This window comes from Rhodnius prolixus, unplaced genomic scaffold (assembly GCF_049639745.1).
Source record: "Rhodnius prolixus isolate KJV_2025 unplaced genomic scaffold, Rpr scaffold_5, whole genome shotgun sequence".
In the NCBI taxonomy this organism is placed as follows: domain Eukaryota; kingdom Metazoa; phylum Arthropoda; class Insecta; order Hemiptera; family Reduviidae; genus Rhodnius; species Rhodnius prolixus.
Window position 1 is genome coordinate 2622461 of NW_027411624.1, and position 23073 is coordinate 2645533.

At 29.3% G+C, this 23073-nt stretch overlaps 1 protein-coding gene across 17 annotated transcripts in view; it reads right to left on the reverse strand.

Annotated features, from left to right (window-relative positions):
* Positions 1-23073, reverse strand: part of dlg1 (MAGUK family member discs large 1) — a 775373-nt gene that overhangs the window by 155541 nt on the left and 596759 nt on the right. For 2 of the 17 annotated variants that reach the window (XM_074136785.1, XM_074136779.1), the window contains exon 1: positions 7810-8611. The exons of 13 other annotated variants lie outside the window; for them this stretch is intronic. In XM_074136785.1, the coding sequence (XP_073992886.1) occupies positions 7810-7887 (78 nt within the window). In that variant the 5' untranslated portion in view covers positions 7888-8611. Of the gene's footprint in view, positions 1-7782; positions 8612-23073 lie in introns of those variants that run through there. 2 more of the 17 variants (XM_074136782.1, XM_074136775.1) reach the window with 1 other exon arrangement.

Below are 23073 nucleotides of genomic sequence, written 5' to 3' on the forward strand. Positions count from 1 at the left end.
CACTCACCCGGAAGTACGCCTTTTAAAGGGATTTTTTTGAAAGTTCACTCGTTTCGATAAATTTCATGCTCGCAAATCTCTTAACTTTAATTTATAATTTTTGTTTTTTTCCAATAAGAATTCGTTTTAGAGCAGTAATCTCCATTTTCTCTCAACTTCAGCAAAGACAAAAGAAATAGCATTGCTTACTAGTCTTTTCCGGTGCCTCACTGGGGGAAAAAAAAAATTTAAACCACCTCAGTGGTTTAGACAACCGGGGAAGTCTGTGTTTCTGCATCACGCTAAAAGCATTTGCAATTTAGAATACCAACTTTTATAAATTCAATATTAAACAGCTGTATAATAAAGATTATAAAAGATTTAACCGAAAGCAAACACAACTAGTGATGGGCTATTTGAGCGGACTCGTTCCATTGGAACGAGTCCGATGGTGGAACGAGTTGATTCAAATCCCTATTTTTAAAAAAAGTGATTCCGCCCCGCCCCAAAAAATTTAGGCAAATAAAAATGAAAATGAGGCAGCAGAAGGTTTGGAACGATTAAACATAAGAACAAATGTCACGCAATTTATTATATTATTATATCATTAAATGTTAGCTTTCCCAGTTAATAACAAAACTATATTTCTTTAACACACATTGAGTACTATCCCTAATTTCCAATTGCTCTGATAAATATAAAATTAACAACGTAATACAAATATTAACACAAAAATAGGCTAGTCAAATATAAATTAAAGCAATGCAGTTTTGTCATTATCTAGCTTGACCACTAGAAGACTGGAGTTAACTTACTTCAAGAGTATTCAAGGTAGAGAAACGGAAATGGGTAGGAAATTATTCCATAAAAATTCTAACCCTTCAAAATTATAATTACTCATAATATTTATTAACTAAGAATTGAATATCAAGCTTTTAAAATATTATCTTATTGTTTTACAAAAAGAAAAAGCTGTGTGCTTAATCTTAAACTTAGCGCTGGACACTCTTACTCTCATCTTCATTGGCGTAAGCTTGAACGTGTACATGTCAGCTAGACGGTCAAAGTAAAACTGGGCCAAAATTTAGTATTACCTAACTGGTTTACTTAGTGTAGTATCCCTCCCACTCTATCACCTATTTCACAAACATTCATCGATTGAAAATATTTTTTAGTTAAATATTCGTTTCATTGGAATACAAAAAACATTATAACGCTTTCTTAAGATGATTTGAATTTTTAAAATTTGTTTTTGTCCATTACTCTTATAAAATACGAAGAATTTCAAATAAAATATAATATACAAACACAGAATGATCTAGTGTGCAGGTGGAGTCAGTCGTAGTTACCATGACAACGGAACCGTTAAACGACTCCGGCCCAGCTCTAGCATTTTCATTGGTTAAATCCACTGGAGTTGGTGGAGTCGAATCCGGAGTGATTTAAATCCTTTTGAAACCGGACTCGTTCCATTTTTTCGTTCACTGAATCTAGCCAATAGAAATTGCTGGAGCTGGAACCGGAGTTGTTTAACGGTTCCATTGCTATGGTAACGAGGACTGACTCCACCTGCATACTAGATCATTGTGTTTGTATATTATATTTTATTTGAAATTCTTCGTATTATATAAGAGTAATGGACAAAAACAAATTTTAAAAATTAAAATCATCTTAAGAAAGCGTTATAATGTTTTTTGTATTCAAATAAAACGAATATTTAACTAAAAATTATTTCCAATCGATGAATGTTTGTGAAATTGGTGATAGAGTGGGAGGGATACTGCAGTAAGTAAACCAATTAGGTAATACTAAATTTTGGCTCAGTGTTACTTTGACTGTCTCACGGTCATGTACACGGTTAAACTTACCCAATGAAGATAAGAATAAGAGTGTCCAGCGCTATGTTAAAGATTAAGCACACAGCTTTTTCTTTTCGTAAGATAATAAGATAATATTTTTAAAGCTTGATATACAAGTCCTAGTAAATAAATATTTCTTTATTTATGAGTAATTATCATTTTGCTTGAAGGGTTAGAATTTTTTTTATGGGAATAATTTCCTACCCATTTCCGTTTCTCTACCTTGGATCCTCTTGAAGCACGTTAACTCCAGTCTTCCAGTGGTCAAGCTAGATAATGACTAAACAGCATTGCTTTAATTTTTATAATTGACTAGTCTATTTTTATGTTAATTTTTGTGTTACGTTGTTAATTTTATATTTATCAGTGCAATTGGAAATTAGGGATAGTACTCAATGTGTGTTAAAGAAATATAGTTTTGTTATTAACTGGGAAAGCTAACATTTAATGATATTTTTTAATAAATTGCGTGACATTTTTACTAATGCATAGGGTAAGTACAGAGACCGGAATCGGTGAACGAGTTGTTGGAATCGATTCCAACCCTGGAACTGATTCAAATCCAACGAGTCCAAAGACGGACTCGTTCTGCCCATCACTAAACACAACATATACAATAGAATAGGAGAGAAAGAGGGAATAGAGCTGATATAATGAAGGCAGTGGAGCGGGAGAATGTTGTCACAGCCTGGAGAAAGGAAAGGATACAGCCTGACGCGCCTTTCCAATCTAGAGAGCGCTCCTAACCTCGCTCACCACAGTAGCGGCCCAGCTACCGACTGGAGAATAACCAGTACGCGCCTCTCTAGCAGAAGCACCACACATCAGCAACATGAGCCACCAGATTATGGTAACGCAAGCCCCTCGGTTCGCCATGCACAACACCATCAAAATACCTTCAACTACCCAAGGAATTTAATTAAATTCCCTAATTAGTGTTCCCCATCCCAGATTTGGGAATTCACTCCCCCAACTAGTAAATTAATAAACCCCTAAAATAACGGATTTGCCAACAAAATTGATCCACATAAAATTTTAGCCCAATTTCATTATTGTTATGCCATTGTCGCCGCTTTGTGCAATTATTAATAGCTATTCCCGATAATTATTAATTAGGTAATTATGGATCTTTAATAACCTGAATAACCTCAAATATATTTGTCAGGTTATGATAACCTCATCACGTAGTCACGTAATCATTAATTGGAAACCACGTTCACAATTAACTTGACTGTATGTTGCCTGTAACTTTCTATTACTTGTAGCCATAACTTTGCTCTCACAGAAGTAAGAAAATACTGTCGTTCGGGTAAAAGTATTTAGGCTTAATTGTATTTTTAATACTTAAAAGCAGAAAGTTCCTTTATTTGGGGCACTTACCGAGTAAAACGGAAGCTACGCTTTCTGTAACGTACAGTACTCGAAGGAGAACTGCAAGTTCAGGTAGCGAACACCTAAATTGTTCTAAAAAGAAAATCTAGGTCAAAGAAATATGCTTAACAAGCATTGACTTTTACCAAAACTGTTTTTCTTTTTTCTTTGGAAAAATTCACCTGTAAACAGTAACAGGAAGTTACTGAACGAAGCTTGTATTATTCAATCGGTAAATCAGAGAAATAGAAGAGTTAAACCTCAATAACAAAAAAGTCAGTCAACAGTGCGAAAATGAAATACCAATTTCCGGTACCGATTTGACTTCCGGTGGAAATTCATTTATAAAAATTAGCCACAACCTCTTACCGGAAGTAACAAAAGCAGAGAGAAAGAGAGAGAACCTTCAAAACAGGAACCTGGAAGAAAAGATCCAAATAATGACGTCATTAAAAGGTTATGTTGACATCATCCTTAAACGAAACATCATCATTAGTTATATAACCTTGAAGTTTTAATGTTTACAGCTACCTGCACACACGTGAACTTTCTTAAAAATTCCTTATAAACCACTTTAGTAGTCTTAAGAAAGTATTTTTCTTAAATAATGGACTTGCTACTTCTAATTAGAAGATTCATCAAGCAAGATGACTTAAAACATCGGAATACTACTAAGGCGGGGTTTAGAAAGCGGAAATATATTGTGTTCAACTAAAGCAAACTATCAGCTGGCATATAAATTAATAGGGAGTAACAGATGACTGTATTTGCGCAAAATAACGGACATACTTATCTATAAACGACAGAGAACACAGAAATTTAAAGAATCACTAGGATAATCTGTTCCATATACTCAGAATTTCATCTTCTAATAGCTCAACAACTACTGCATCCAAAACGTGAAGCTAAATCTAGAGAGGTAGTAGAAATGTTATCATCTGTAATCTGCGACATACTAACTGAAAACTAGATTAACGCTTCACTAGCAGAAATCGTAAACGTTTTAAAAAAAAACTTGAAACAGTTCCTGAACTACACTGAACTGAACCAAAATATTTCTGACACGCCGGTCAAAAAAAAATAGAGCAACATAAATGAAATATTCCACAAATGTAATCAAGACAAAGGAACTGAAAAAGTTTCAGCATCATAATGTGTTTCAAGAACAGACTGTCAGGAAAAAGAGGAAACGGCACTCTGCACGTGATGTGTCAGTCTGAGGGGCTCCTCTTGGCTAAGGATGTTACTCCTCGAGGGAGGAAAAACCAAGGCCTGAGGAGCTTTACCCAAAGAGTCGCTCTCCAGTATCAAGAGTCTGATTAAAAGGGCAGATCTTGAGGGTGAGCTTTAGAGTGGGGGGAAGAGCCACAATAGATCCAAAGGGGTCGCAGTGGCATGGGCCTTGAGGCCGCCCTAATTTAATCTATTCTATTCAAGAACAGAAAATTTCCACATCTTACAGCTGGTACTCGATTACACCTTAACTGCTGATATTAGGACCGAATAAAGAGAAAACAAAGATGTTTATCTCAGCAAATCTTCATATAAATCTGAACCCCAGCTGGCAAGGTAAAGGAACACTTATTTAGGATTTAGATGGAAATTAACAAATGAAATCCCAAATGTTTTGAACTCAGATACAAAGTTTTGTCCAGACCTATCACCTTCCCTAAAATATTTACTGAGTAAATTTTGAGTTTGAGCGAGTTAGGAGCAGTCTTGAAATGTATATTTTATTACACTATAACGTTTAAAAAACCTATTTCTGGATGCAAAGTTTTACTAAATAAAATAAAACTGGATACTTGGAAAACGCATTCTGGACAAAGATGTCAAAAAAGCAAGAACGACATTTCTCAACACGGTTAATCAGATTTACAACAGTATGACGAACAACGAACAATGGAATTACCTAATGGCCCAGGTAGGACTGATTGTTTCTACTACTGTAGCTTAACTTCACGCTCTGGAGCAACGAGCTAACATAGTGTGGCGCTTTAGAAAGAGAGAGTGCAAGCGAAATGCAAAGCGAAAAGGACAACGTCACTTTGGTAACACAGTTTTCTTTTTTTCCTGTAAAACTTATTACATAACCGCCGGCTATCAGCTGTCGGGAAAGTGCATTACTTTCCCCGTCCCGGTATAACAGGGGACAGACTGACAGTGTTGTCATTGTGTCAAATTTGTTGCAAAAGTGTACTTTTTCCCCCCCAACATTTTGAAGCGCAATTAAAAATCTGTTTTAAAGAATGGTCTATGATGGTCAGACAGACACAGGTGGCGTGATGGTGACACCAAATATCAATTTTAAGTTTGCTGAGATTTTCCTTTTCTCTAGTTTTGAAAAACAGAAGGAAAGTTGTTTCAGAAAAAAAGATTATTTTATTAAAATCTGGTTTAGACTTATTTGTTGTAGACAAAAATTGCAGTTTCAGTTCTAACTTTAAGAAATGCAGTTTTAGTAGAAATGTAGTTTTACTTATCTCTTCATTCTTAAACTTTAAATTAATTCGACGGATTTAAATAATGTTTACGTCTAAAAGTATTTTTAAAAAAAACTTATTGGTTAACATGTTTTTTTGGAATCCAAAGAAATACAAAGACAGCACTCGAATTGCCCAACACTAAAAATAATTTAATTTATTTATTGGTTTCGTGACCGTAAATTGTTAAACTTAGGATGGAAGATTTGCGAGGAATCGGTCTCTTTGCCAACGTTTCGACAAATATATTGTCCTCTTCAGGGCGTGGCTATGCGGGTTGGTTGAGTTACAGTTTCTGGAGAGGACAATATATTTGTCGAAATGTTGGCAAAGAGACTGAGTTGTTTTATTTGACCGATTCCTCGCAAATCTTCCATCCTAAATTTAAAAGAAATTTCAGTAATCACAATTAAAGATCGCCGCAATACGTACGACACAATTTCAACTCTCGTTAATCCAACGAATATAAATAGGGAAATTTAAAAAAGATGTAACAATAAAAATAATAAATAAAAAAGGGTGACGTAATAAACTAAGGACGAAACAATAATAAGCTCTATTATGTAACTAGAAAAATGAAATAAATATTCGTTATTTAAATGGAAAGAAAACCTGACAAGACTCGCTATCGTAATAGTTTTATTTCACTACTTTATTTAAAAAAAACTATCTTTTTAGTAAAAATAAAACTAAGAAAATAATAAAAAGGTATTAATAATAGTAAAGTGAAAGATTGGTATCGTAAAAATACAATTTTTTAAAAAATATTTAAGAATACGCATTTTAATCGAAAATAACGGAGTAACAATACATCCGGTTACAAAGATCAGAATACTCATCCCATTTGTTCGTAATGAAATGAACAATTTTAAATTTCCGGTGTTCTTCACTGACCTAGATAATGGGACTTGCCACTAAATTAATTCTAGATTTTACGAAATTTCAACTGTTTTTTTTTCTAGAACTAACGTAACTATTGATTCAAAAAATTATTTGCCTAGGGTTAACACTTTTTTTTTAAAAAAAAAATTGATGTAAAGCTCTCGTCAAAAGTCTTTACAATTAACTCCATAAATTTTAAACTATGCCGAAATTTATCTTTAAAATAATGATCTAACATTTAGTAAGAATTTAAAGTGTGAATAAACGTAGAGATAGTAAATTAAGAAAACGTTTGACGAAGTATGCAGACCAATTTCACTTTCTATCCACTAAACCATTGGAAAATGGAATATTATGAAAACTTGCAGCGATGTGTATGTTTCAAAAAACTTGAATGAACACAGGAAGTAGGGAAAGGAAATATCATTTTTTTTGGACCCAACAGGAAATATAACTGTAAATTAGCGATCCAAATAAAAAACAAAGTACTACCGCCTCAACGAATTCGATTTTTTATATATATATTTTTTTTTAAAGTTCTCCAACAAATACTAGACAAATCGATTTTATTCATGGAAATTCCCCTTAATGAACTTCTGGGAAAAGCTGATGAGTAGGCTTTCCTCAAACGTTTGATTTCCATCTCAAGAATCTGAACACTAACATAGAATTCAATAGGACGATTACACTTTTTGCTGAAATTGTAAGTTTAAGGCTAATCAATTAACCGTAGGTAGTATTTTACCGAAATTGTTTTTAATTTAAAAAAAAAAAAAATCACTTGAAACTATAACCTTCAATTGAAATAATAATTCCAGAAAAATTTGTTTTTGGGGCAGCTATGGAAATGACTGGAGAAGTTAAAACACCTGGTGACATTTTCAGTATGCAGCACATGTTTACAGTATGTTTCTAAAATTGGTGGTTTTGAAAAGAAAATGTGTAAGATATCACCATTTGAAAGTTGTAAGAGCAAATTGTTTCACTTTTGACGATGGGTACTTAAGTACCAAAAAAAGGTTAGGATAGGAAGAACCCTTGCTGTATTGTATAACCTATCACAATTGTTTTTGTCAACAAAGTTTTTGGTTTTATTACTTGGTTCGGCTTCTTTTTAAAAACATTTACAGCAAGAGAAGGTTGTCTGTTTCTAAATATAGTATACAGACAAAAAAAAAAGAAAAAATGGAAAAATTTATAAATCTTACGGTATCTAGATTGAAAAGTGAGGAAACCTTCTTAATGAATCCTCCAGATCCTATACGTCCATCGTTTCCATTCTGATTTTGCTTCTTCTTTCTTCGACTGGTCATTTTTTGTCCAGCCTTTCGATGTCGAAAACTAAGATATTTTTTTTTTTTTTATGGGAGATGTATCGCAAGAAATGAATTCAAATGATCAAATTGACGCACATTCCAATTTATAATTAAGTTTTGAATAAGAAATTTTTTTTTACAATACTGAGCTAGATTGACGAAGTTAACCTAATAAATCACTAAAGTAAAATGAACACTACAATGTTTGAAAGCTTTTCACAATAGCTTTTCCTAATACACTTTCAAATAATAAAAAAAAAGAGAGAGAGAAGAAAAACTTAATCAAAGGAAAAGCGTATCAACACTTCCCCCTATTTTTTCCGAGCAGATATTATTAAAAATTTGTTCACCTAGGAAGAATTGTTCATCTACGTTTTCTTTTTTGGAAAAATACAAAACAATTTTCACAACATAACACTTAAACTAGAGGCCTTGGATTTTTTGTTTTTTGTTTTTAATCACTCTCCCCTACATTTGCACTAAGAATTCTTTAACACAAAACTGTAAACAACAATTAGAAAGCCATATTTTAACCGAATAAACACTATCTCTAACCAAAATTTTATAAATTAACCAGAAAAAAAACTTAGAAACAATCACAACCATAGAAAATCCAATTTCATAAAATCTAATCCAAAATTTCACATAATAATAACTTAAAATTAAAAAATTATCTGAAAAGTAAAACACGGTTACGTTTCAGACGCATATGTCCTTAGAGGCAACATGGCGACCCCTCCCACTTGTTGCACTATTCTCTTACGGATGTGGACGAAAAACTACGGATATAATCGAATCCACTGAACTACTATCTGTTCAAAAAGACTATTTTACAAACCGGCTCGGCATTCCGTAACATATTTCTCTACTAACCGTTCTAATTTAAATTGATCAAAAGTAAAAATTCTTTCATGTTTGTTCATTGTTTGCAAAAATGCTGTTATTTTTTAAATATGTACAAACAAATGTAAATTTTTGCTTATTGATTTCATTAGTCACAGCTTGATTGTTTTATTCCTTAAATGATAGGTTTTGAAGATTTTCCACAGCATCATGACTGTAGTTACTGAAACCACGATTAAGTTACTCCCGTGTTATCACGAAGAGATGGCAGGGAATACTTTTTTTTAAAGTTAGGTCTCTATTGTGGATTGCCGGACACCTAAATAAGGGATTCCTTGATACTATTCCAACCCGGTACCTAAGTATATCAAGTCACCAATTAGTAGCCTTTTACGACAGGTAGGGATTACTTAGGGACCATTTTAAGGGTACGTTTACAACGGAGCTGTGAGTATAGATGATAGCAGAGATGATAACTGATAGAGTAAAATAAAATCGCTGACTAGTGAGCACAACGGAGCTGTGATACATGCAACATGTCCGAGTAGTGAAGAAGAGTTTTTATGTTCACCAGCAACAAAATGGTATATTTTAAAGAAAAAACGCTTTAGAAAATATCATGTACATCCCATAGATAAAAAACGAAGTACTTTGGGTGAATTTCACTATTTATATAAGGAACTACTTAGAAATTATCCGGATCGTTTTTTTGAATATGTGAGGATGGGTCCACCCACATTCGACTATATTTTAGAAAAAATAAGGTCAAAATTAAGAAAACTTTGGAAAAATTGTCATGGAAATCCTATAACCATAGAAGAAAAACTAGTGATTACTCTTAGGTAAGTAATGATTTGATTGAAAAAAAACAAATAAATACGCATGAAAATAAATGTAAGCACGATTTAAAAAACAAAATATTGTTTAAAAGTAAATAATAAAATAATAACCAAAAATAATGAGTAAAGACAGCACTAAATAATTTTTCGACGTCCATTTTGAAGCTCCGATACTGGAGTTCAGCTAGCAGAAAAATGAAAAATTCAATTCTATCATCTATGCTCGTTTATAGCAGCGAGTATGAGCCACTAGTCGAAGCTTCGTTGTGCACGCTCACATAAGAATGTACTAGGTTATTCTATAAGCGCAGATGCATCACTGCTATCATCTATGCTCACAGCTCCGTTGTAAACGTACCCTATGCCGGTAACTGTACGGGAAAGTAACTTAGGAGCAACATGCGTCCAAACAAATACTCCTGAGAGTATTGATGGTCATGGCAAAAAGCACTATCTCGTTAATAACAGTAGCCCAGTTGATAACCGTCCGCAGGCAGCCTGGGCCCGGACCAAGTAGAATGTCAATGCCGACTTATCTGCCGTTACTTTCCTTTTACTATGTGTCTTACTCTACTACTGGGTAATGGAATGCAATTAAAGTGAAATTTACAATTTCGAGTGTTTCCAGAAAATTTATGTTGACTACCTCGCAAGTTCTAAAACGTGGTTTTTTAGGATTTGGTCTATGCTTGCCCCGGGAACAAATGATCAATGAAAGATTGAACATTATAGTTAAATTGGACCAAGAACTGACAGCCACGTAACCATGGAAATCCCAGGATATTGGATAATCTCTGTATAATAATACTGGATAATCCCTAGACCGGGAATCGAATCCACATGTATTGGTGGTACATTTTAGCTTAGCAATCCTCGCCACTAACCACTCGGCTACCGAGGCGCCTCAGTGGAATCAGTATCAACTAATATTTACAGATTATATTCCTGAAATAAACAATAAATGAACGTAACTTGTTGCAACCAACTGGAGAATTGATGCAATCCAACTAACTAAATGCAAAGGACATACACACTCACATAGACTTCAGGATACTGTTAGTTTGACCCTGGTGAAGGTCATTGCAATCTAGCCCAGCTGATTCTAACCCATTAACTATTTTCCATTCCCAGTTTTATACTACAGAATGTTGTAACATTAATTTCATCACACCACTTAAATCTTATCAATAAATTGTAAATTTAATTAGAATCAATGCCATTTTTAAATTTATTTAATTTTCAGAAAGAACTAAAACATTTGGTAATGCTTTCAATAAATTATAAATATATATTGGTTTAGTGTTCCTATAATATTAAATTAAGGATTCAAATTGACGAGGAATCGGTCCAAATAAAAACAACAAATCGTCCTTTTTAGCCAACGTTTCCAAAAATAAATTCAGGGTCTGGATATTACAAATACCAAAATAAAAACCAATTAGAGAATTGAAAATCAATTATTTGGATGGAAACATTGGCAAAAAGACGAGTTAATGAATTTATTTGGACCATATCCTCGCCAATTTTGAATCCTTAAAAAATAATACATTTTATTAAAATCAATCGCGTTTTATTTTTTTTACTTAATTTTAAGAAATTACTAAACTAAAACGTTTTCTACTCGATAGATTTTTACTAAAATTTAAACAATTATAGCCAATAGTTTCCATACACAGGTAAAATATTTGTGTGTCTCTGTTGTATAAAGTGAAAACTTTAACTACAAATATCTCGTAAACTGCTCGATAGATTCTGTTTATATTTTACCTGTATATGGAGACTTCTATTGTTTATAATTGTATAAATTTTAATAAAAATCTATCGAGTAGTTTTCGAGATTTTTTGAGTTAAAGTTTGTCTCTGTTGTATAAAGTGAAAACTTTAACTTCAAATATCTCGTAAACTGCTCAAAAGATTTTGTTTATATTTTACCTGTATATGGAGACTTCTATTGTCTATAATTGTATAAATTTTAATAAAAATCTATCGAGTAGTTTTCGAGATTTTTTGAGTTAAAGTTTGTCTCTGTTGTATAAAGTGAAAACTTTAACTTCAAATATCTCGTAAACTGCTCGATAGATTTTGTTTATATTTTACCTGTATATGGAGACTTCTATTGTCTATAATTGTATAAAGTTTAATAAAAATCTATCGAGTAGTTTTCGAGATTTTTTGAGTTAAAGTTTGTCTCTGTTGTATAAAGTGAAAACTTTAACTTCAAATATCTCGTAAACTGCTTGATAGATTTTGTTTATATTTTACCTGTATATGAAGACTACTATTGTCTACAATTGTGAAAATTTTAATAAAAATCTATCATGTAGTTTTCGAGATTTTTTGAGTTAAAGTTTGTCTCTGTTGTATAAAGTGAAAACTTTAACTACAAATATCTCGTAAACTGCTCGATAGATTTTGTTTATATTTTAACTGTATATGGAGACTTCTATTGTCTACAATTGTATAAATTTTAATAAAAATCTCGAAAACTACTCGATAGATTTTTATTAAAATTTATACAATTATAGACAATAGAAGTCTCCATATACAGGTAAAATATAAACAAAATCTATCGAGCAGTTTACGAGATATTTGAAGTTAAAGTTTTCACTTTATACAACAGAGACAAACTTTAACTCAAAAAATCTCGAAAACTACTCGATAGATTTTTATTAAAATTTATACAATTATAGACAATAGAAGTCTCCATATACAGGTAAAATATTAACAAAATCTATCGAGCAGTTTACGAGATATTTGTAGTTAAACTTTTCACTTTATACAACAGAGACAAATTTTAACTCAAAAAATCTCGAAAACTACTCGATAGATTTTTACTAAAATATACATAATTATAGACAATAGTAGTCTTCATATACAGGTAAAATATAAACAAAATCTATCGAGCAGTTTACGAGATATTTGAAGTTAAAGTTTTCACTTTATGCAACAGAGACAAACTTTAACTGAAAAAATCTCGAAAACTACTCGATAGATTTTTATTAAAATTTACACAATTGTAGACAATAGTAGTCTTCATATACAGGTAAAATATAAACAAAATCTATCGAGCAGTTTACGAGATATTTGAAGTTAAAGTTTTCACTTTATACAACAGAGACAAACTTTAACTCAAAAAATCTATCGAGTAGTTTTCGAGATTTTTTGAGTTAAAGTTTGTCTCTGTTGTATAAAGTGAAAACTTTAACTTCAAATATCTCGTAAACTTCTCGATAGATTTTGTTTATATTTTACCTGTATATGAAGACTACTATTGTCTATAATTATGTATATTTTAGTAACAACCTATCGAGTAGTTTTCGAGATTTTTTGAGTTAAAATTTGTCTCTGTTGTATAAAGTGAAAAGTTTAACTACAAATATCTCGTAAACTGCTTGATAGATTTTGTTAATATTTTACCTGTATATGGAGACTTCTATTGTCTATAATTGTATAAATTTTAATAAAAATCTATCGAGTAGTTTTCGAGATTTTTTGAGTTAAAGTTTGTCTCTGTTGTATAAAGTGAAAACTTTAACTTCAAATATCTCGTAAACTGCTTGATAGATTTTGTTTATATTTTACCTGTATATGGAGACTTCTATTGTCTATAATTGTATAAATTTTAATAAAAATCTATCGAGTAGTTTTCGAGATTTTTTGAGTTAAAGTTTGTCTCTGTTGTATAAAGTGAAAACTTTAACTTCAAATATCTCGTAAACTGCTTGATAGATTTTGTTTATATTTTACCTGTATATGGAGACTTCTATTGTCTATAATTGTATAAATTTTAATAAAAATCTATCGAGTAGTTTTCGAGATTTTTTGAGTTAAAGTTTGTCTCTGTTGTATAAAGTGAAAACTTTAACTACAAATATCTCGTAAACTGCTCGATAGATTTTGTTTATATTTTAACTGTATATGGAGACTTCTATTGTCTATAATTGTATAAATTTTAATAAAAATCTATCGAGTAGTTTTCGAGATTTTTTGAGTTAAAGTTTGTCTCTGTTGTATAAAGTGAAAACTTTAACTTCAAATATCTCGTAAACTGCTCGATAGATTTTGTTTATATTTTACCTGTATATGAAGACTACTATTGTCTACAATTGTGTAAATTTTAATAAAAATCTATCATGTAGTTTTCGAGATTTTTTGAGTTAAAGTTTGTCTCTGTTGTATAAAGTGAAAACTTTAACTACAAATATCTCGTAAACTGCTCGATAGATTTTGTTTATATTTTAACTGTATATGGAGACTTCTATTGTCTACAATTGTATAAATTTTAATAAAAATCTATCGAGTAGTTTTCGAGATTTTTTGAGTTAAAGTTTGTCTCTGTTGTATAAAGTGAAAACTTTAACTTCAAATATCTCGTAAACTGCTCGATAGATTTTGTTTATATTTTACCTGTATATGAAGACTACTATTGTCTACAATTGTGTAAATTTTAATAAAAATCTATCGAGTAGTTTTCGAGATTTTTTGAGTTAAAGTTTGTCCCTGTTGTATAAAGTGAAAATTTTAACTACAAATATCTCGTAAACTGCTAGATAGATTTTGTTGATATTTTACCTGTATATGAAGACTACTATTGTCTACAATTGTGTAAATTTTAAAAAAATCTATCGAGTATTTTTCGAGATTTTTTGAGTTAAAGTTTGTCTCTGTTGCATAAAGTGAAAAGTTTAACTACAAATATCTCGTAAACTGCTCGATAGATTTTGTTTGCATTTTACCTGTATATGGAGACTTCTATTGTCTATAATTGTATAAATTTTAATAAAAATCTATCGAGTAGTTTTCGAGATTTTTTGAGTTAAAGTTTGTCTCTATTGTATAAAGTGAAAACTTTAACTTCAAATATCTCGTAAACTGCTCGATAGATTTTGTTTATATTTTACCTTTATATGAAGACTACTATTGTCTACAATTGTGTAAATTTTAATAAAAATCTATCGAGCAGTTTTCGAGATTTTTTGAGTTAAAGTTTGTCTCTGTTGTATAAAGTGAAAACTTTAACTTCAAATATCTCGTAAACTGCTCGATAGATTTTGTTTTTATTTTACCTGTATATGAAGACTACTATTGTCTACAATTGAGTTAATTTTAATAAAAATCTATCGAGTAGTTTTCGAGATTTTTTGAGTTAAAGTTTTTCCCTGTTGCATAAAGTGAAAACTTTAACTACAAATATCCCGTTAACTGCTCGATAGATTTTGTTTGCATTTTACCTGTATATGGAGACTTCTATTGTCTATAATTGTATAAATTTTAATAAAAATCTATCGAGTAGTTTTCGAGATTTTTTGAGTTAGAGTTTGTCTCTATTGTATAAAGTGAAAACTTTAACTTCAAATATCTCGTAAACTGCTCGATAGATTTTGTTTATATTTTACCTTTATATGAAGACTACTATTGTCTACAATTGTGTAAATTTTAATAAAAATCTATCGAGCAGTTTTCGAGATTTTTTGAGTTAAAGTTTGTCTCTGTTGTATAAAGTGAAAACTTTAACTTCAAATATCTCGTAAACTGGACGATAGATTTTGTTTATATTTTACCTGTATATGGAGACTTCTATTGTCTATAATTGTATAAATTTTAATAAAAATCTATCGAGTAGTTTTCGAGATTTTTTGAGTTAAAGTTTATCTCTGTTGTATAAAGTGAAAACTTTAACTTCAAATATCTCGTAAACTGCTCGATAGATTTTGTTTATATTTTACCTGTATATGAAGACTACTATTGTCTATAATTGTGTATATTTTAGTAAAAATCTATCGAGAAGTTTTCGAGATTTTTTGAGTTAAAGTTTGTCTCTGTTGTATAAAGTGAAAACTTTAACTACAAATATCTCGTAAACTGCTCGATAGATTTTGTTTATATTTTACCTGTATATGAAGACTACTATTGTCTACAATTGTGTAAATTTTAATAAAAATCTATTGAGTAGTTTTCGAGATTTTTTGAGTTAAAGTTTGTCTCTGTTGCATAAAGTGAAAACTTTAACTACAAATATCTCGTAAACTGCTCGATAGATTTTGTTTATATTTTACCTGTATATAGAGACTTCTATTGTCTATAATTGTTTAAATTTTAATAAAAATCTATCGAGTAGTTTTCGAGATTTTTTGAGTTAAAGTTTGTCTCTGTTGTATAAAGTGAAAACTTTAACTTCAAATATCTCGTAAACTGCTCGATAGATTTTGTTTATATTTTACCTGTATATGAAGACTACTATTGTCTATAATTGTGTATATTTTAGTAAAAATCTATCGAGAAGTTTTCGAGATTTTTTGAGTTAAAGTTTGTCTCTGTTGTATAAAGTGAAAACTTTAACTACAAATATCTCGTAAACTGCTCGATAGATTTTGTTTATATTTTACCTGTATATGAAGACTACTATTGTCTACAATTGTGTAAATTTTAATAAAAATCTATTGAGTAGTTTTCGAGATTTTTTGAGTTAAAGTTTGTCTCTGTTGTATAAAGTGAAAATTTTAACTACAAATATCTCGTATACTGCTCGAGAGATTTTGTTTATATTTTACCTGTATATGGAGACTTCTATTATCTATAATTGTATAAATTTTAATAAAAATCTATCGAGTAGTTTTCGAGATTTTTTGAGTTAAACTTTGTCTCTGTTGTATAAAGTGAAAATTTTAACTACAAATATCTCGTAAACTGCTCGATAGATTTTGTTTATATTTTAACTGTACATGGAGACTACTATTGTCTATAAATGTATAAATTTTAATAAAAATCTATCGAGTAGTTTTCGAGATTTTTTGAGTTAAAGTTTGTCTCTGTTGTATAAAGTGAAAACTTTAACTTCAAATATCTCGTAAACTGCTCGATAGATTTTGTTTATATTTTACCTGTATATGAAGACTACTATTGTCTATAATTGTGTATATTTTAGTAAAAATCTATCGAGCAGTTTTCGAGATTTTTTGAGTTAAAGTTTGTCTCTGTTTTATAAAGTGAAAACTTTAACTTCAAATATCTCGTAAACTGCTCGATAGATTTTGTTTATATTTTACCTGTATATGAAGACTACTATTGTCTATAATTGTGTATATTTTAGTAAAAATCTATCGAGAAGTTTTCGAGATTTTTTGAGTTAAATTTTGTCTCTGTTGTATAAAGTGAAAACTTTAACTACAAATATCTCGTAAACTGCTCGATAGATTTTGTTTATATTTTACCTTTATATGAAGACTACTATTGTTTACAATTGTATAAATTTTAATAAAAATCTATCGAATAGTTTTCGAGATTTTTTGAGTTAAAGTTTGTCTCTGTTGTATAAAGTGAAAACTTTAACTTCAAATATCTCGTAAACTGCTCGATAGATTTTGTTGATATTTTACCTGTATATGAAGACTACTATTGTCTACAATTGTGTATATTTTAATAAAAATCTATTGAGTAGTTTTCGAGATTTTTTGAGTTAAAGTTTGTCTCTGTTGTATAAAGTGAAAACTTTAACTTCAAATATCTCGTAAACTACTCGATAGATTTTGTTTTTATTTTACCTGTCTATGAAGACTACTATTGTCTACAATTGTGTAAATTTTAATAAAAATCTATCGAGTAGTTTTCCAGATTTTTTGAGTTAAAGTTTGTCTCTGTTGTATAAAGTGAAAACTTTAACTACAAATATCTCGTAAACTGCTCGATAGATTTTGTTTATATTTTACCTGTATATGGAGACTTCTATTGTCTATAATTGTTTAAATTTTAATAAAAATCTATCGAGTAGTTTTCGAGATTTTTTGAGTTAAAGTTTGTCTCTGTTGTATAAAGTGAAAACTTTAACTTCAAATATCTCGTAAACTGCTCGATAGATTTTGTTTATATTTTACCTGTATATGAAGACTACTATTGTCTACAATTGTGTAAATTTTAATAAAAATCTATCGAGTAGTTTTCGAGATTTTTTGAGTTAAAATTTGTCTCTGTTGCATAAAGTGAAAAATTTAACTACAAATATCTCGTAAACTGCTCGATAGATTTTGTTTATATTTTACCTGTATATAGAGACTTCTATTGTCTATAATTGTTTAAATTTTAATAAAAATCTATCGAGTAGTTTTCAAGATTTTTTGAGTTAAAGTTTTTCCCTGTTGCATAAAGTGAAAACTTTAACTACAAATATCCCGTTAACTGCTCGATAGATTTTGTTTGCATTTTACCTGTATATGGAGACTTCTATTGTCTATAATTGTATAAATTTTAATAAAAATCTATCGAGTAGTTTTCGAGATTTTTTGAGTTAAAGTTTGTCTCTATTGTATAAAGTGAAAACTTTAACTTCAAATATCTCGTAAACTGCTCGATAGATTTTGTTTATATTTTACCTTTATATGAAGACTACTATTGTCTACAATTGTGTAAATTTTAATAAAAATCTATCGAGCAGTTTTCGAGATTTTTTGAGTTAAAGTTTGTCTCTGTTGTATAAAGTGAAAACTTTAACTTCAAATATCTCGTAAACTGCTCGATAGATTTTGTTTTTATTTTACCTGTATATGAAGACTACTATTGTCTACAATTGTGTAAATTTTAATAAAAATCTATCGAGTAGTTTTCGAGATTTTTTGAGTTAAAGTTTTTCCCTGTTGCATAAAGTGAAAACTTTAACTACAAATATCCCGTTAACTGCTCGATAGATTTTGTTTATATTTTACCTGTATATGGAGACTTCTATTGTCTATAATTGTATAAATTTTAATAAAAATCTATCGAGTAGTTTTCGAGATTTTTTGAGTTAAAGTTTATCTCTGTTGTATAAAGTGAAAACTTTAACTACAAATATCTCGTAAACTGCTCGATAGATTCTGTTTATATTTTACCTGTATATGGAGACTTCTATTGTTTATAATTGTATAAATTTTAATAAAAATCTATCGAGTAGTTTTCGAGATTTTTTGAGTTAAAGTTTGTCTCTGTTGTATAAAGTGAAAACTTTAACTTCAAATATCTCGTAAACTGCACAAAAGATTTTGTTTATATTTTACCTGTATATGGAGACTTCTATTGTCTATAATTGTATAAATTTTAATAAAAATCTATCGAGTAGTTTTCGAGATTTTTTGAGTTAAAGTTTGTCTCTGTTATATAAAGTGAAAACTTTAACTTCAAATATCTCGTAAACTGCTCGATAGATTTTGTTTATATTTTACCTGTATATGGAGACTTCTATTGTCTATAATTGTATAAAGTTTAATAAAAATCTATCGAGTAGTTTTCGAGATTTTTTGAGTTAAAGTTTGTCTCTGTTGTATAAAGTGAAAACTTTAACTTCAAATATCTCGTAAACTGCTTGATAGATTTTGTTTATATTTTACCTGTATATGAAGACTACTATTGTCTACAATTGTGAAAATTTTAATAAAAATCTATCATGTAGTTTTCGAGATTTTTTGAGTTAAAGTTTGTCTCTGTTGTATAAAGTGAAAACTTTAACTACAAATATCTCGTAAACTGCTCGATAGATTTTGTTTATATTTTAACTGTATATGGAGACTTCTATTGTCTACAATTGTATAAATTTTAATAAAAATCTCGAAAACTACTCGATAGATTTTTATTAAAATTTATACAATTATAGACAATAGAAGTCTCCATATACAGGTAAAATATAAACAAAATCTATCAAGCAGTTTACGAGATATTTGAAGTTAAAGTTTTCACTTTATACAACAGAGACAAACTTTAACTCAAAAAATCTCGAAAACTACTCGATAGATTTTTATTAAAATTTATACAATTATAGACAATAGAAGTCTCCATATACAGGTAAAATATTAACAAAATCTATCGAGCAGTTTACGAGATATTTGTAGTTAAACTTTTCACTTTATACAACAGAGACAAATTTTAACTCAAAAAATCTCGAAAACTACTCGATAGATTTTTACTAAAATATACATAATTATAGACAATAGTAGTCTTCATATACAGGTAAAATATAAACAAAATCTATCGAGCAGTTTACGAGATATTTGAAGTTAAAGTTTTCACTTTATGCAACAGAGAAAAACTTTAACTGAAAAAATCTCGAAAACTACTCGATAGATTTTTATTAAAATTTACACAATTGTAGACAATAGTAGTCTTCATATACAGGTAAAATATAAACAAAATCTATCGAGCAGTTTACGAGATATTTGAAGTTAAAGTTTTCACTTTATACAACAGAGACAAACTTTAACTCAAAAAATCTATCGAGTAGTTTTCGAGATTTTTTGAGTTAAAGTTTGTCTCTGTTGTATAAAGTGAAAACTTTAACTTCAAATATCTCGTAAACTTCTCGATAGATTTTGTTTATATTTTACCTGTATATGAAGACTACTATTGTCTATAATTATGTATATTTTAGTAACAACCTATCGAGTAGTTTTCGAGATTTTTTGAGTTAAAGTTTGTCTCTGTTGTATAAAGTGAAAACTTTAACTTCAAATATCTCGTAAACTGCTTGATAGATTTTGTTTATATTTTACCTGTATATGGAGACTTCTATTGTCTATAATTGTATAAATTTTAATAAAAATCTATCGAGTAGTTTTCGAGATTTTTTGAGTTAAAGTTTGTCTCTGTTGTATAAAGTGAAAACTTTAACTACAAATATCTCGTAAACTGCTCGATAGATTTTGTTTATATTTTACCTGTATATGGAGACTTCTATTGTCTATAATTGTATAAATTTTAATAAAAATCTATCGAGTAGTTTTCGAGATTTTTTGAGTTAAAGTTTGTCTCTGTTGTATAAAGTGAAAACTTTAACTTCAAATATCTCGTAAACTGCTCGATAGATTTTGTTTATATTTTACCTGTATATGAAGACTACTATTGTCTACAATTGTGTAAATTTTAATAAAAATCTATCATGTAGTTTTCGAGATTTTTTGAGTTAAAGTTTGTCTCTGTTGTATAAAGTGAAAACTTTAACTACAAATATCTCGTAAACTGCTCGATAGATTTTGTTTATATTTTAACTGTATATGGAGACTTCTATTGTCTATAATTGTATAAATTTTAATAAAAATCTATCGAGTAGTTTTCGAGATTTTTTGAGTTAAAGTTTGTCTCTGTTGTATAAAGTGAAAACTTTAACTTCAAATATCTCGTAAACTGCTCGATAGATTTTGTTTATATTTTACCTGTATATGAAGACTACTATTGTCTACAATTGTGTAAATTTTAATAAAAATCTATCGAGTAGTTTTCAAGATTTTTTGAGTTAAAATTTGTCTCCGTTGTATAAAGTGAAAATTTTAACTACAAATATCTCGTAAACTGCTCGATAGATTTTGTTTATATTTTAACTGTATATGGAGACTTCTATTGTCTACAATTGTATAAATTTTAATAAAAATCTATCGAGTAGTTTTCGAGATTTTTTGAGTTAAAGTTTGTCACTGTTGTATAAAGTGAAAACTTTAACTTCAAATATCTCGTAAACTGCTCGATAGATTTTGTTTATATTTTACCTGTATATGAAGACTACTATTGTCTACAATTGTGTAAATTTTAATAAAAATCTATCGAGTAGTTTTCGAGATTTTTTGAGTTAAAGTTTGTCCCTGTTGTATAAAGTGAAAATTTTAACTACAAATATCTCGTAAACTGCTAGATAGATTTTGTTGATATTTTACCTGTATATGAAGACTACTATTGTCTACAATTGTGTAAATTTTAAAAAAATCTATCGAGTATTTTTCGAGATTTTTTGAGTTAAAGTTTGTCTCTGTTGCATAAAGTGAAAAGTTTAACTACAAATATCTCGTAAACTGCTCGATAGATTTTGTTTGCATTTTACCTGTATATGGAGACTTCTATTGTCTATAATTGTATAAATTTTAATAAAAATCTATCGAGTAGTTTTCGAGATTTTTTGAGTTAAAGTTTGTCTCTACTGTATAAAGTGAAAACTTTAACTTCAAATATCTCGTAAACTGCTCGATAGATTTTGTTTATATTTTACCTTTATATGAAGACTACTATTGTCTACAATTGTGTAAATTTTAATAAAAATCTATCGAGCAGTTTTCGAGATTTTTTGAGTTAAAGTTTGTCTCTGTTGTATAAAGTGAAAACTTTAACTTCAAATATCTCGTAAACTGCTCGATAGATTTTGTTTTTATTTTACCTGTATATGAAGACTACTATTGTCTACAATTGTGTAAATTTTAATAAAAATCTATCGAGTAGTTTTCGAGATTTTTTGAGTTAAAGTTTTTCCCTGTTGCATAAAGTGAAAACTTTAACTACAAATATCCCGTTAACTGCTCGATAGATTTTGTTTGCATTTTACCTGTATATGGAGACTTCTATTGTCTATAATTGTATAAATTTTAATAAAAATCTATCGAGTAGTTTTCGAGATTTTTTGAGTTAGAGTTTGTCTCTATTGTATAAAGTGAAAACTTTAACTTCAAATATCTCGTAAACTGCTCGATAGATTTTGTTTATATTTTACCTTTATATGAAGACTACTATTGTCTACAATTGTGTAAATTTTAATAAAAATCTATCGAGCAGTTTTCGAGATTTTTTGAGTTAAAGTTTGTCTCTGTTGTATAAAGTGAAAACTTTAACTTCAAATATCTCGTAAACTGCTCGATAGATTTTGTTTTTATTTTACCTGTATATGAAGACTACTATTGTCTACAATTGTGTAAATTTTAATAAAAATCTATCGAGTAGTTTTCGAGATTTTTTGAGTTAAAGTTTTTCCCTGTTGCATAAAGTGAAAACTTTAACTACAAATATCTCGTAAACTGCTCGATAGATTTTGTTTATATTTTACCTGTATATGAAGACTACTATTGTCTATAATTGTGTATATTTTAGTAAAAATCTATCGAGAAGTTTTCGAGATTTTTTGAGTTAAAGTTTGTCTCTGTTGTATAAAGTGAAAACTTTAACTACAAATATCTCGTAAACTGCTCGATAGATTTTGTTTATATTTTACCTGTATATGAAGACTACTATTGTCTACAATTGTGTAAATTTTAATAAAAATCTATTGAGTAGTTTTCGAGATTTTTTGAGTTAAAGTTTGTCTCTGTTGCATAAAGTGAAAACTTTAACTACAAATATCTCGTAAACTGCTCGATAGATTTTGTTTATATTTTACCTGTATATAGAGACTTCTATTGTCTATAATTGTTTAAATTTTAATAAAAATCTATCGAGTAGTTTTCGAGATTTTTTGAGTTAAAGTTTGTCTCTGTTGTATAAAGTGAAAACTTTAACTTCAAATATCTCGTAAACTGCTCGATAGATTTTGTTTATATTTTACCTGTATATGAAGACTACTATTGTCTATAATTGTGTATATTTTAGTAAAAATCTATCGAGAAGTTTTCGAGATTTTTTGAGTTAAAGTTTGTCTCTGTTGTATAAAGTGAAAACTTTAACTACAAATATCTCGTAAACTGCTCGATAGATTTTGTTTATATTTTACCTGTATATGAAGACTACTATT